Source organism: Heterocephalus glaber, unplaced genomic scaffold (genome assembly GCF_053883595.1).
Source record: "Heterocephalus glaber isolate CG9 unplaced genomic scaffold, H.glaber_assembly_v1.0 deba00001755, whole genome shotgun sequence".
NCBI classification, from domain to species: domain Eukaryota; kingdom Metazoa; phylum Chordata; class Mammalia; order Rodentia; family Bathyergidae; genus Heterocephalus; species Heterocephalus glaber.
Window position 1 is genome coordinate 92,499 of NW_028258453.1, and position 14,354 is coordinate 106,852.

The following is a 14,354-nucleotide window of genomic DNA, read 5'->3' on the forward strand; positions in this document are numbered from 1 at the left end:
TTTAACATAGTTGTGATTAACATGTTCAACTTAAGTAAAAGATGGGAAATATCATTACAAAACTGTAATTTTTGCTTCCAAAAAGTAAAATGGAGAATATAGGAAAGCAAAGTAAAAGAATTAAGTACTTAAGGGGATGGATAAAAGACTGGACATAGCTGAAGAGAATATTGGTGAACTTGATGATAAATCAATAGAAAAATGCTTCATCACACTAAAGACTAGAGAAAATGTATAAGAAGGTTCATAGCTGTTATATGAGACTCAACACAAAGGTCAGACCAGTGGCATGTGAGAGTTGGCTGTCCCAGGCTGGGTGGGGAGCAGTACCTGGTGATTCCCATGGATCTGGGGCCTCCTTGTTAAAATGTTCATAGCTCGAATCAGCATGGAGAGCAGGAGTACTCAGTCCTACTTACCAGGACATTTCTTTCAAAAACCTGAGAATATTACTGGGTTTAAAATACAGGGAAGAGGAGTCACAGAAAGATTAGAAAGAGAGGATAAAACAAAGTGAACTTTGAAGACATAATGGACAAGAGTCTTTAATAACAAATAAAAAATCTATCCCCCTATTTCCTATTTATCTACCTTTTACACTATTTTATAATGACATTCTGGTGACCTAAAGCAGTTTATTCCCTATATCATAATTTTGCTGTTATTTTTAATTCCTTTTCTCTTTTATTACAGCAAGACTCAGTAAATGGAAATTCTAACATTCATTTTGTAAAAATTTAGAAAAATTTCACAATTAGCTGGTTTTCAGTTTCCTGGTCTCTGAATGTAGGTGTTAAACTCAAAGATGTGTAAGACTTTCCCTGTATTTATCCATTCAGACACTGGGGGTATCAGTTTCTTCAGAAAAAGATCTCTGTCTCTGGTTTCTTTATTCTGCAATGGTATTCAGGATGTGCTTAATAAATAATGATGAGGAATGACTGAATTTAAAAACTTCAAAATTGCTTTGATATGCACTGGGTTGCATTGTTCTGGAAACTTACTTAATCATGTTCCACATAGAGAGGATTCTGGACACCTTAAATTTTGGTTTCTACCATTTTCACTTGCTAGCTCTTATTTCTATTTAAAACAGTTTCAATATATTCCTTCAATTTATATTTATTTGATTTTACATTAGAAAACATATTTCCATTTTTACAATAATGTTCTCAGATTTAGTGGCTCTTGTTTACATAAAAGGGAAATAAATGAAAGGAAAAGGAAGGCAACTTTACTCTAGCTACATTTTAGTCCCTACTTTAGGAAGTTGGTATTTTTTTTCCAAAACTGAATTTTCATAGTTGGTGGTTAATGACTATTCCTTTAGGAATAAGGACATGGTAGGTGCCAACAACCAGAAAAGTTTTAAATTCACGTTCTTTACAACATATGTCAAATCAATCCATACAATTAAAGATGCAAAAATATGTTCTTACACAAATATGTAATAACTACCACAGTTGTCTTAACATCATGCTACTAAAAGATTTGTTTAAAAAATTCTGCTGTTAAATGTTTTGGAGGCACTGAGACATCTTAGCCCTTACTTACAAAACATTTAAATTTAAAAATTACTAATGAGACAATGTGGCAAACCAAAATTTCTTCCTTCAAGCATAGACTGAGGAGTGGAGTTGAAGGCATAAGCCAGAGAACAGTTGAAAATATCATTTAGATTTTCACTTCACAGCCAGTGTATAAAGAAGTGGGAAGAAATACATCCTTACAGTGATAATAAGCCTTAGTATAAAACAAAGAATCAAGGAAAGTCATAAACAAGAAAAGTCTGAGAAATTGCCGCCACCCAGAGGGAACTAAAGAGACATGGCTAGTAAAATCACTGTGGTGTCTAGCATGTAATCCTCAAAGGAAAAAGGTTGAAACTAAGTTAATCTGATTAAACAAAATAGTTTCATTAGTAATTTATCAATATCTATTCAGTAATCGTAACAAAAGTACCTGAGTGCTTTAAGATGTTAATTATAGGAGAGACCTGATAAGGGTGAATATAAAAGTCCTGTAAGTGCTGCGATTTTTCTATAAAGAAAAAAGAAACTATCCTGAAAATGAAGATTTCTTTAAAACAAACTTTATTTAGTTCATTTGAGCATGAACACTCTCTTTTTCAGAATCGAAGCAGGGAGTTAATAATAGACCTGGGGAGGATGAACCAAGAGTCCTCCACAGTAGTGGTTGGGCTTAGGTTCTGTTTTTTAAGGGTTGGGCGTTATTTTCCTAACAAGAGGCTCCCAACACTAATCTAAACAATCGTTTTCTGTGAAACATGATGTGTACTGGAACTAGCGGGCCCTGTGGGAAGGTAAGAGGATTTCTCAGAGTGACCCTGGCCCATGGAGGGAGGTGAGTGTGAGAAGTGTTCTGGCAAAGGGAATTCCAGAGAAGGCACAGGCAGCCAGGGAAATGCCACGCCAGAGAGGGAATCTGGATGAGTCAGTGAAAGACCCCATAGCCAAAGCCAGGGCTGCAGGGGCAACAAACAAAGCCTCCTTGGTTGGGTTGGTGGAATTTTCTTGCTCAGGAATAAGATATTGATACCTCTCTAAAGAATGTCTTTGTTCTGTTAACAATTAATGTTGCTTACAAAAATAGCCTGCTACCTACCCTGAGTACCTATAGGCCCATTGCTAAGTCAAACTTTTCTGCTTGTATCACCATAGATTGATTGTTACTTGGCTGATATATAATCACTTTTGTGTTTATAAACCCATAGACAAGAGCTTTGTTTCCATTTTATCTTTATTTTTTTGACTTTTTTCCCTTTTCCCTTCCCTCCTTTTCCTCTCTCACCTCCCTTGTGCCCCTTCCAAATACTATTTCATTTCCGAGTCTTAACTTTATACCATGTTTAATCAGAAGTCTCATTTGCTTTCAGAAGTTGCTTATTTTGTTTAATTGAGGTTGTAACTATAATATTAAATGTTAAAAGTCATATAAATTGCATCTCCTTGTGTGGCTTGTCTTTCTTGATACATGTTTTACAAATACGATTCTCAGTGTATCATTGTGATAAAAAAAATAGTGGTGTTGTGATTTCTTCATGAGCATCTCGTCTTCTCTAGGTTAGGAATAAACCTATAAAAATGAAAAACAACTGTAGACTTTATTCAAGTCCCATGCCGGTTTCAATAACCTGGGGGTCTTTGCTTCTGCTTTACAATAAATGATGCTTTCTGCTTTTGCTCCACAACAAATACTTTTACTCAGTCTTTTGACTTTCTGTCTTGCAATTCTTTCTGGGTTGAGAAAAGAACCCACTAGCCTGATGGTAAGAATAACCTCTATTATTCAGATATCTTTTGAAAATTTCATCAATATTTGCCTTGGGAGGAAATGCTAGGAAATATTCAACCAGTAAAAAAAATTAACTCCTTTTTTCTGTATCAAGTAAATCTGGAGAGTATGGGTTTACCTCATAAACCTTCAACTTCTCACTGTCTCAAATAAAGAACACAATTTGAAAGAGAAGCCCTGTACCTATAAATTTTTACACATCAGCGCATTTCTTTAGCTTGAATTTGCAGATATGTCATCACTCTAAAACATCAAATGGTAAAAAAGGAAAGTCAGCAAACAAGATAAACCCTGCCTCTCAACAAAACAAACATGAGTGTCACTTCATACAACTGCCTTAAGAACTCAAGGTCAAAAGAGGATATCTTTAATTGTTAAGTGCTGTCAACTGGGATCAAATAAAAATTGTGTCAAAATTATGATAACATATTTGAAATACATGAAATGCTAACCTCCCCAGAGGAATGTGGAGTGACCTCGGTTTTTCCTAAGAGAAAAAAGCCATCTTTTGGGCAAACTTCTTCAATTTCTAATAATAAAAACTGAGTTGTCTAGTCCAAATGCCTCTATCTACTTCTCCTCCAAGAACTTCCATTGTAGACATTCAACTTGAATCTTAAAACAATAGTAATTTAGCTCTCTTGCATGAGATAATTTAGCTACTCTAAAGAAAGACCTGTACTATATAGGTAAATAGTTTTAAAAATTGCAAAGTATTGAATAAAACCACCACATATTGGAGTTCCAATACCAAAACCTATGATCCTCTTATTGAGTCGAAATTATATGGGTTTCCTTTTTGCTTTCTTTATTTTAAATGACAAATCAGATTCTGTTTTCAGAAGTTCATGTTTGCTAGCAAATTAGAAAAATTCCTTATGTTTAAATATTTAAGCCATACCCATATATCTTGTTATTTTCTTAATTGACTTATCAAATATTTGGTAACAAAAATATTGCTTTCTGGAGAACATGTATAGTGAAAACAATTCAACCAAATAGGGTACTCAGTCATTTTATAAAACGGATTTCTATATATTTAAAATAATCAATTTTCTTTTTAAACAGCAAAATGCGTAAACTAGCAAACTTAAATTTATAACAAGCAAAATCTTTGCAAATATTTAAATGATTGCTGTAAGTCTAATTAAGGTGCCAGTTTAGTCCTCTAAATGAACATTGTCTGTATTCACCAGATTTCTGTATACCTCTATCAACATTCACCACCTATTTATACCTTTACAGACTGCTAGATTTATATTGTTTTCCTCACTAGTTTATATGGAATTTTTCTAAAATATTTCAAACTAAGTTGAAAATAAAATTCTCCTTTCCAAATGAATACTCCAACTTGCATTTCATAAGAATAGAAGCATTCTTGGATATAAACATAACACAATGATCAAAATTTAAAAATACTGACATAACATTATCGAATTCAAATGCCAATGATCATTTCAGCAATATCTTCCTTTTAAATCTCAAGTTTGGGGTATGGACTGCACTTACGTGGCTTATATCTTTAGTGTGCTTTATTTTAGAGTTATGAGACATTCATATCTTGACATTTTGAGGTTCTACCAGTTCTCTCAGTTGTGAATTCACATATGTTAAGGTCAGTTATTAAGCATATATTATATAATTCTTATCTTTTTCACAAACTATACATCTGTTATTATTAAATAATAGCATCTTTCTGTTGCTACATGGTAGCATGTAGTTAAGTCCTAGCTTTTATTCAGTATAAGGATCCCTTTTTTCAATTGGAGTTTTTACTTTACTTACATTTAAAAAATTCTTTCCTACAATTGTACAATTCACATACAATACACTATGTTTTATGGGTCAATACTGTGTCCACCTTTTCACTACTCTTCCTCTGTTTTATGTTGTATGATCTTCCTTTTATTGCTTTTATTTGCTTTTGGCAATTTTTTTACTATTTCATTTTAACTTAATAACTTTTTAGATATTAAACTTTGTCCACTACTACTCAATAACTATGCTGATTTTTAAAAATATATGTAATTTCAAATATCATTCTCTTTATATTATATTTATATTACATTAATATTACAATTCTCTTTATATTATATTTATATTATATTAATATGAACATTCTGCTTGTATTAAATTAATATTAATAGTTATCACTATAAATAGAAAATACTATTTATCATATTTATCATTTACAGTGCCCTTTATGAATTTATAAATTCATAAAATCCTATGAATTTATAAATTCTAGTTATAATACCTTATATATCCATATGCTAGAAAAATCCTCTTATTCTCAAAATATAAGGCACAGGTGTGCTAGTGATTGAGTTTCACTGTTTATATTAACCCCCAAAATGTTTTCTTTATATATAAGAATATTTTCTTAAATCTAAAGATCTTGTATCACAGTTCTGTTTTCTCTTTTATGATATTAAATCTGTTCTTTGTCATTTGGCTCACATAGATTCTGCTAATCAGTCAGGCATAATTTCAATTATTATATCCTTGTCAGTTTTTTTTTTCTGGCTCCTTTTAAACTTTCTTTTTCTAACTGACTTTTAGCAAGGTAATTATTGCTACATTTGTTCTCCTTTACAGACATCTCCCTTGAGGATTATTTTGAGGTGAACAGCTATGTTTCTCAAAATTTGGCAATTTTTGTTTTTTCTATAGGAAGTTTTATACCACTTAATTTGTTCTTCCTGGGTTTCCAATGTCATGTATTTGATATTTATTTACAGAACTCTGATGGCTAGTTTTTGTTTCAATCTCTACTATTTTTATTCTTTATATTAATTTTTAAAATATATTCCTTTAAGCTGATGGACCCTTTCCACTTCTGGTTTTACTCTTCCTTTAAGAACAGCCAGCCAATTTTTATTTCATTTACTTTTAAAATATACTATTTCTTTCTTTCTCAAAATTGTACACCATTGCTCACATAGTGACCATAATTTTGTGTGAGAATTTAAATATTTTTAACTCCAACTTCCGACATGGATTATAATAATTATGTAATGCAAGCATGTACTAACAAAAAATTTAAAAATGAAAAAAATTCCATTTCAAACAGTTTTATTGGAACAGAACAAGTTTCTACCTGCTAATTCATCATCTTTATCTTTATGGACCCCATTTTTTACTGCCTTTTTATGATGAATCTAATTTTCCTTTTTCTTCATATCTAATATAATTTTAGTGTATAGCGTACATCGTGAATAACTCATTTTCAAGATTCTGGATTCCATTATTTTTGTCTAAAGACTCATGCATTCTGTTGTTTTTATCCTAGCAGACAAGTGATTTGGCTGTAGTCAAACTCTGAAGTCAGTTACCTGCACAGAGTTAACACCTGGAGGTTTCTAACACTTACTTCTGACTGTTAACGAATCTCCTTGACTCATGTACAGGGTAGGGATGGCATTTTAATGTAGTTTTGTGGATTTTGTTTACTTCTTAATCTTTACATAGGTTTAAATCTTCAAGTGTTTAGAAAATACTTTCCCTCTAGAGAACACTAGCTTATCATCTCAGGCAAGCTGAGAATCTCATTTCCAACTAATTGAACTTCTTATTCATGTCATTATTCATAACAGAACAAAAGTTAAAATGATGCTATGGTATTATATATAACATAGTATAGGACCAGGATGCAAGACATGGAATTATATATATCAACAGTGATAGTCCTCAAACCACAAGTACATGTCCACTGAGACTTATTTTAGGTACCACGAAGGCACTGGATTGCAAAACTGTTCTCTTATATGGATGGTGATGATTAATTTAAGTACCAGTTTGACTAAGGTAAAGGACACTTTGAAAGTGGGAAAGCTTTATGTTGGCTATGCCTGTGAGGTTTATTCCCAGGGGAGACTGGCCAGTGAGCTGGTCTGAGCAGAGAAGGGTCATCCTCAATGTGAGCAGATATTATCAATCAGCGAAGAGTCCAGACAGAACAGAGGAGCAGAGGAAAGGTAAATGCACTCTGTCTCCTGGACCTGGAACATCATTCCTCTCTTTCCCCTTGCCACCATCTCTCCAGAATCTCTGCCTTCGGGTTTCCACAACTTACAACAGCAGCCCCCCAGCTCTGAAAAGAAAGTTATACCACTTGCTTTCCTCACCCTGATTCTTTTTAACTTAGACTTAGCCATGCTACCAACACTGCTGAGTTTCAAACTACTGGACTACTCCGAGAAATCACGTGCTGCATAACTCTGTGAGCCAATTCAATTAATAAGTCCCCATTTGTATGTCTATATCCATAAGTATATCCTTTATAGTAAATCTATATCATTTCTTATTGGTTCTGACTGTGTGAAGAACCCTAGAACAATGTCAAAGTTTCATCACTGTAATTTCTCCCTTGAAGAGTTAACCTTAGAAATTTATTTTTCATAAAAGAATATTGGTAGCCATAGCTCCACACACGTCTAACTTTAATTATTTTTAAGTCTGATGGAGTTTCTTTTTTTCTATAGAAATAAGTGCCAATGCTAAATTTGAAAGTACATTTTTCTTTTTCTGAAAATAGTTTAAATGGACTTAATTAAAGCCTAAATACCTCTACACCTGCATCTTTGTTTTCAGCTCTAAAGAGATGCTAATGATACAATGCATAGTTTATGTGGGGTGACATAAATACACATGATTTATTATAATAATCACTAGCAATGAATACTTGTGAGATGTGAATATACTCCTAGTAATTTGAAATATTATTTGCAACATGGGAGACAATGGTCTGATCTATATTTTAAGAATTATACAAAGAAAAGTGAAAGCATCCCACAGACACAGTGGAATAACAGTGATCAAAAGTATATGTTATCCCAGGTAGGAGGCAAATACAGAACTCAGAATGTAGCAGGTTTGATAACAAGAAAGATCCTTTGGTGAGGATAGTAAGTGTGATAAAAATAGCATGTCAAGTATCGAGGCACATAGCAATGAAAGAGAGATTATGTTATCATTAACAGCGTGTGCAGTTGGGGCCTGGCTGATAATGGCTGATGTCCAGCGGCTAAAATTATAGGAATAAACAAAAATTGAACTACTCCTATTTTGAAAATCTTGAATCCATAAATAGTGGATATCATTCAACAGTTTGAAATCAAGTAGCCTTGAATGAAGACACTGAAGAAGTGTAAAACCAGTTGGCCACAAGACTTATGTTTTTAAATAAACATAAAATCAGTTTCAAGTATTTTAATCTAAGTCCCAATATTTTACCTGAAATCATCAAGAAGCTACATTCTTCCACCTACTAAAAAAAGTTTGATCACGATAAATTATCCCATCAATAAAGTAAAATTAGAGCATGTAATATGTAACCCTAAGTATAAGATAGGACAATACTAGTCATCAAATTCGTGACTACATAGAATAAGTGCTTAAAATACTTTGTTAAGTAAAGTGAAACCAAAATAAATCAGTAATACAGTGAGTCTGATTTGTAGATTATTAAACCATCTAGTGTTTAAAAAAATTAAACTTGTTATTAAACCACACTGAAATTAATCAATTTCAAATATTCTAGGGAGGCTGCAGTAAGTCTAGAGCCTTATAAAAGGGGATGCATTTTATAAATCGATTATGTGAGTGCATTGTTCAATCATAGCATTTTAAACTATGCTCCAGAGTAAATTATATATTTACAATATAGAAACATAGTGCAGGTATGACATAAATACTTTTTCAGAGAACTGAATACCTTTAAATTAAAATGTATACACATTTTAAAATTCAATGAATTTATAGCATATATTTCAAAAATATATGTCATATATACGGTGGTCTGTACTATTCAAAGTAAAATAAACTGCGTATTTTATTGTATCAACTTTTCTAATAAATGATCTTAAACCTGAAATAATCATTTGGATAGCTGCTATCAAGAACTGACTTTCATGTAATGCTAATAAATTGTGTTGTTAGTGCAATCATTCCTTCTCATGCTTTAGTTTATGATACTTTTAAAATGCTGTTAACATAATGAGTTAATAAATATATCTTGCAGGAATGAAAGAAAGAATAAATAGCTTTATGCGGTATTAGGATACTTTTTCTATCTACAATATACCGTATGCCCTCCTAATCACTAGTAATTAAATCCCCATCCATTTTTTAAAACCCACTTTAACTGGCAGTTTTTCTGTGAAAACTTATCTCATCCTTCACACAATACTTCACTTTTCTTAGACCCCATTAAACTTTGGAGCTTTCTTTCTTACATCATTTATATCTCCACTTCATATTTCCCCTCCAGTCTACATTAACCATCCACTGGAAACTTCATGAATTCAGGTCAAATCTCACCAAGGACATTCAAAGTAAAAACTAAACCAAAAGTTTTTTGTAAACTTCAACTGGAACACTGCTCTTAATTCTTGCATCCTCTTTTAAACTAGACCCCTTTGTACCTCTGCTTCTGTTGGTGATGCACTGAGTGTTACGGTGTCATTACTAATAATTCTAAAATGCTTTATCTTGCTTTGAACATCTACCCTCAACTTTCATAAGGCTCAAATTATGATGTTTGAATGCCAAGGCCCTCGGCCACAGGTTAACTTTCTCAGCACCTATTCTCATCTTTTCTTTCTGGCTTTCTCAGCCCCTGGGTACGATGAACTCTCTCTCTCTCTCGCTCGCTCTCTCTCTCTCCCCCCCTCCCTCTCCCTCTCCCTCTCTCTCTGTCTCACCCTGATGCTCTCTTTTTCTCTCCTTGTTTGTATGATTATTTCTCAGATTCTAAACTTTTTACTCTCAATTTTTCCATACAAACTTGACCACCTAAATTTCTCTGTATTAGTTTCCTCCTCAGCAAAAGGGTAAACAGTAAACAATACTGATAAGAGAAACTTTCTCACAGTAGTTCTAATACATATTAAGTGCTTATACAGGTTTGTTATCATTAATATTTAAGAACCAATTTAAATGCTCACTTCTATCATAAACAGTGCCTCTATTCAGCTTCACATTTAAAAACTCATATACTTTCCAAAACACTGAACACAACCACTTACGTGGTAGTTAATTCTGCCAAACTGTATCTATTTCAAATCTTTCAAAAAAGATTTGCTAAAATATTATATTTGCATTTTGCTTTCTCTTTTCTGTCCTAAGCCAATTTTAAGGGGACTTTTTCCTACATATTCTAATGAAAAGAGTCTTTGGTGGCCATTCTGATGCTTAAGTCAACAGTCAATCTACATTCATTTTTGTGACTGTCTCATCTGTATCATTTGAAAGGTTTACTCCCCATTTTGCCCGAAGAAACACTCTTTGCTGTCTTTTATGAAACTGTGGAGTTTGATGTGCAAATATATATTTCAGTATACATATACATATCGGTAACAAATATGTATGTATATATACATATTTGTCATAAAGGTATATTCTTTGGCTCTTATTTTCCCTCCCCTGTCACTCTGTTTTTGACTCCTTCAGTAGTCAAAAGTTTTTTGTCTCCACCTTCTCATCTTTGTTTCTATCACTAAAAGTTATTCTCTAAAATATTACTAATGATCTTTATAGAAAACGTGTCAAAATGTCATATATCTAAATCCTTTTTAACTCACTAAATATGATCACCTTCTGTAGCTGCATGGCTAAAACTCAGTATCATCTGGGAGGTCTCTATGTCCCCTCTTCTTTAACTTCAAAACATATCTTTAGTCCAATCAGTCCTCCCAGCTACTATTTTACCACGTTCTATTCATCCAAATGAAACTCCCTCAAAACACACTTTATATTCTATTACTCTGATTTGTTTTACTATTTCTTAAATATTACAAGCATCTTTTAGTTCTCATATAATTCACACTAGGTGGTTCATTTTTGTAGGAATGCTCGTTACAGAATTCTATGGTTTCATATCTTATATTCACAGTTTCAATCACATGTCTTCTAAAGAAAAATACTGTCAGACTACCTTACCTAACATGGTTCTACAGCTGTTGTCAGCCACGTTACTTATTTATCCTCTTCATGACTCTTCTCAAAGCCAGAACACAGTATTATTTTATGTTTTCATACATTTACTTTTATAGGACATATCTGTAATATAAGATTATTGAGAACAGGGATTCTTTTTGTCTTCTTGTCCTTTTAGTTTACTGTTTCAAGAATAGTGTCTGACATATAATAGGTGTTTGGTAAACATTTGTTTACTGACAAAAGAGTGGTAATGGATGAGAGGAGAGGAATTGGTAGAAATCTGAGATAAAAAAACATACTTCTTGATATCAATTCTTACTAAATCAGACATTTATTGTAAAAACCATGTAGGAGTAACATTTGATTACCATAGAGAATAATAAGGTGAACTCTTTTAAATAAAATTGAATGTAAGTATTCACAAGTGCTTAAAAAAATAGGTAATGAATAAATGTTCTTCTCCTCAGATGCTCTGTAGTTTTTCATATACATCACTGGATTATTTACCTCTCTTGTTCTTTTTGGATTTCATATTGTTAGCTAATTTTTTCTGTATATTAAAATTTTCTAAGTTCTTCTGCCTGCATTTTTCAAAATTTCTTGTATATTAAAGTGGAAAGTAACCTGCCTTCACACTGAAATACCATACATTCACCTTCCATTTTCACCATTCATAATCAGTTCTCATTTAATCAAAATGTAATATCATCTGCTACTTAAATCTCTGGCACTTCTTTGTCAAATCCCAGGTGCTGTCTGTGGTCATCCTACCTCTACCTCTACTGTATCCAATACCATTCATCTATCTTTTGCTGCACATAGCCTGATCCCAAAGCAAAGCTTGAAAATTCTTCCCTGTCTTTGCCTTCCTTCCCTAACAGTTTTCCCATTCTTTCTTTTTGTCTTCCAACCAGCATCTTTTATAGATTCTTTTTGCTTTGTACACTGTTAAGATCTCCTGTTATATTTATAATCTGTCTTCTGTTTTCTTAGTTCATGAATTTCTTGCACAGTTTTTTTCCTGTGGTCTCAAAAATATCTATTATTTTTCTTTTCAAAATCTTAGAAAAATTTTCTCAGGAAAACCAAAATTTTATTTTGAATAAAATTTCATCATAATATTTAATTCCAAGTCATATATGTCTTAAGCATTAATCATATCCATGACTAAGAAACCTGTAAGAAATTTGCAAATACTGAAGACTATTTCACCCCAATTAGTTTCCAACATCATTTCTTGCAATAACTCATTAGGAAGTAAACTTCCTGAAGTGGAACACGCCTAATTATTTCTGCAATATCCTTGGTATCTACTAAAATTTGCCACAGTGAGGTCTATGAATTCTATGCTAATTAAGTATTGTTAAATTATCTGACTAACAACAACATCAGTAGAATCTTCTAGTGATTTTAAACCTAGGAAAATAAGAACAGACAATATATTTCAGACATTAATACAATCCGGATCTAAATCATTCTCCAGAATTGTGAATCAAGATCAGCAATCTTCATAATCTTACAATATTGTATTTTACATGCATTATGCAGAAGTTCCTTTCTACTCTGTAGTGAGGTTTAATATTCATTAGGCTATAAACAGAATTAATGTTAATGTGTCTATTTATAATGGATTAATATGGCTAAGACAAGATTACATGACTATTGTCCCACACTTTCACATTTTACACTATTCCATGGAGTGGACCCTCTGGTTTCTTGCACAGTGAAGCTCATTTGCCTTTGTCTGCAGGAAAAAAATCATGTGGCAGCATGTTAAAAGTCAGAGATACACTAATAGGAGGGAAAAAAGAGTTTTGGGGAAATTTAGTTCATTTCTTAATTCTATAACAATGAAATTTTTTTATCAGTAATGTTTTGGGCTATTTTGTTTTCTAGGTTCAGTGAACTTTAAACTCCTTTCCCTCCTTTATGGCCTTTTCTTAAACAGTAATCATACTGGGAGAAAAGGCAGTTATTTATTCTTTCCAAAGTAAATGAAACAAGTTACATTATATATTGAACATCAAAGATAAGCTTCAAAAATTTCAAATGCAAAAATCAATATACCAAAAATTGACTGACAACTGGGTAAAGGCTGCGATGCAATCCCTTTTCAAACACATGTGTGATTATTCACTTAAAACTTTTTGTTATTAAGTGGAGACGTGCATTGGTTTTGTCTCTAGGTAAATATATAGAAAGAAAATTAGTTTTATTCATTCCTCTACCTCATTAATCTTCTCATGTCATTCAGACAAAAGACTGAATAAAGAAGCTGACTTTACACTTTAATTCACAGGTCAAGGCCCATATAGTTCCATCACTAAAAAGAATTTCAAAGCCATCAGGACAAATAACTTTGCCTCACTATAGCACCTATTTAAAGACTTTTTTTCTTTTGTTTTGAACAGTAAAAATTCTTTCACTGCTATCAGAGAAATTTTAGTTTGAAATCTTAGGCACTTTTGGGTATAGAAGATTAAGAGAGAAAAGTACTACTAAGGCATTTAACAGATCATTAAAAGTAATAGCAATGTTTATTGAAAACTTACTACCTGCTGACTACAATTTTAAGCTTGTTTCAAACCTAAATAGTTTAATCTTTACAATGACCTTCTGAAGTTTTGTTTACTCATAAATGAGAAATCACAATACAGAAAGGCCATGCAGCTTGAGCCAACTCACTACACTAAGAGTAAAAAGGCTGTGACTGCTACATAGGTGGGCTCCCTCCAGATTTTGAAGTTATCAGTAGAATTTTCTAGATTTATATGTCTGTGTGGAGGGCCAGGGTGCTCTGCATATGCCAATATGGAACCGAGATTCAATGACTATAACTCTATTTGTTCTAAATTTAATGATTGTATCTAATGACTAACTTTGGGGACTCTTCCTTTGGATTCAGTGGAAAACTATTCTCATATCATAAATGAAAGGCAATTTTGGACTAAATTTACTTTTTCTTTAACTTTCCTTGATAGAAACATTGCATGAGTTTATCCAGGAACATCAAGAAGTGAAGGCTTTGGTTATATCCATAATACAATTTTCATAAATAATCCCTCAGAAACTAATTATACATAGTGTAACTATTGAAT

The 14,354-nt window shown here is 32.5% G+C and overlaps 1 protein-coding gene across 6 annotated transcripts in view; it reads left to right on the forward strand.

The window, feature by feature from the left end:
- The first annotated feature begins 2,185 nt into the window (after positions 1-2,185).
- LOC147821249 (anthrax toxin receptor-like) overlaps positions 2,186-14,354 on the forward strand; it is a 43,698-nt gene continuing 31,529 nt past the window's right edge. For 3 of the 6 annotated variants that reach the window (XM_087201108.1, XM_087201110.1, XM_087201109.1), the window contains exon 1: positions 2,195-2,323. Coding sequence is in view for 2 of the 6 variants with exons in the window: in XM_087201106.1 (XP_087057232.1) it covers positions 2,288-2,323 (36 nt within the window). In the remaining 4 variants the exon portion in view is untranslated. Of the gene's footprint in view, positions 2,324-14,354 lie in introns of all 6 variants that reach the window. The other 3 variants (XM_087201106.1, XM_087201107.1, XM_087201111.1) reach the window with 2 other exon arrangements.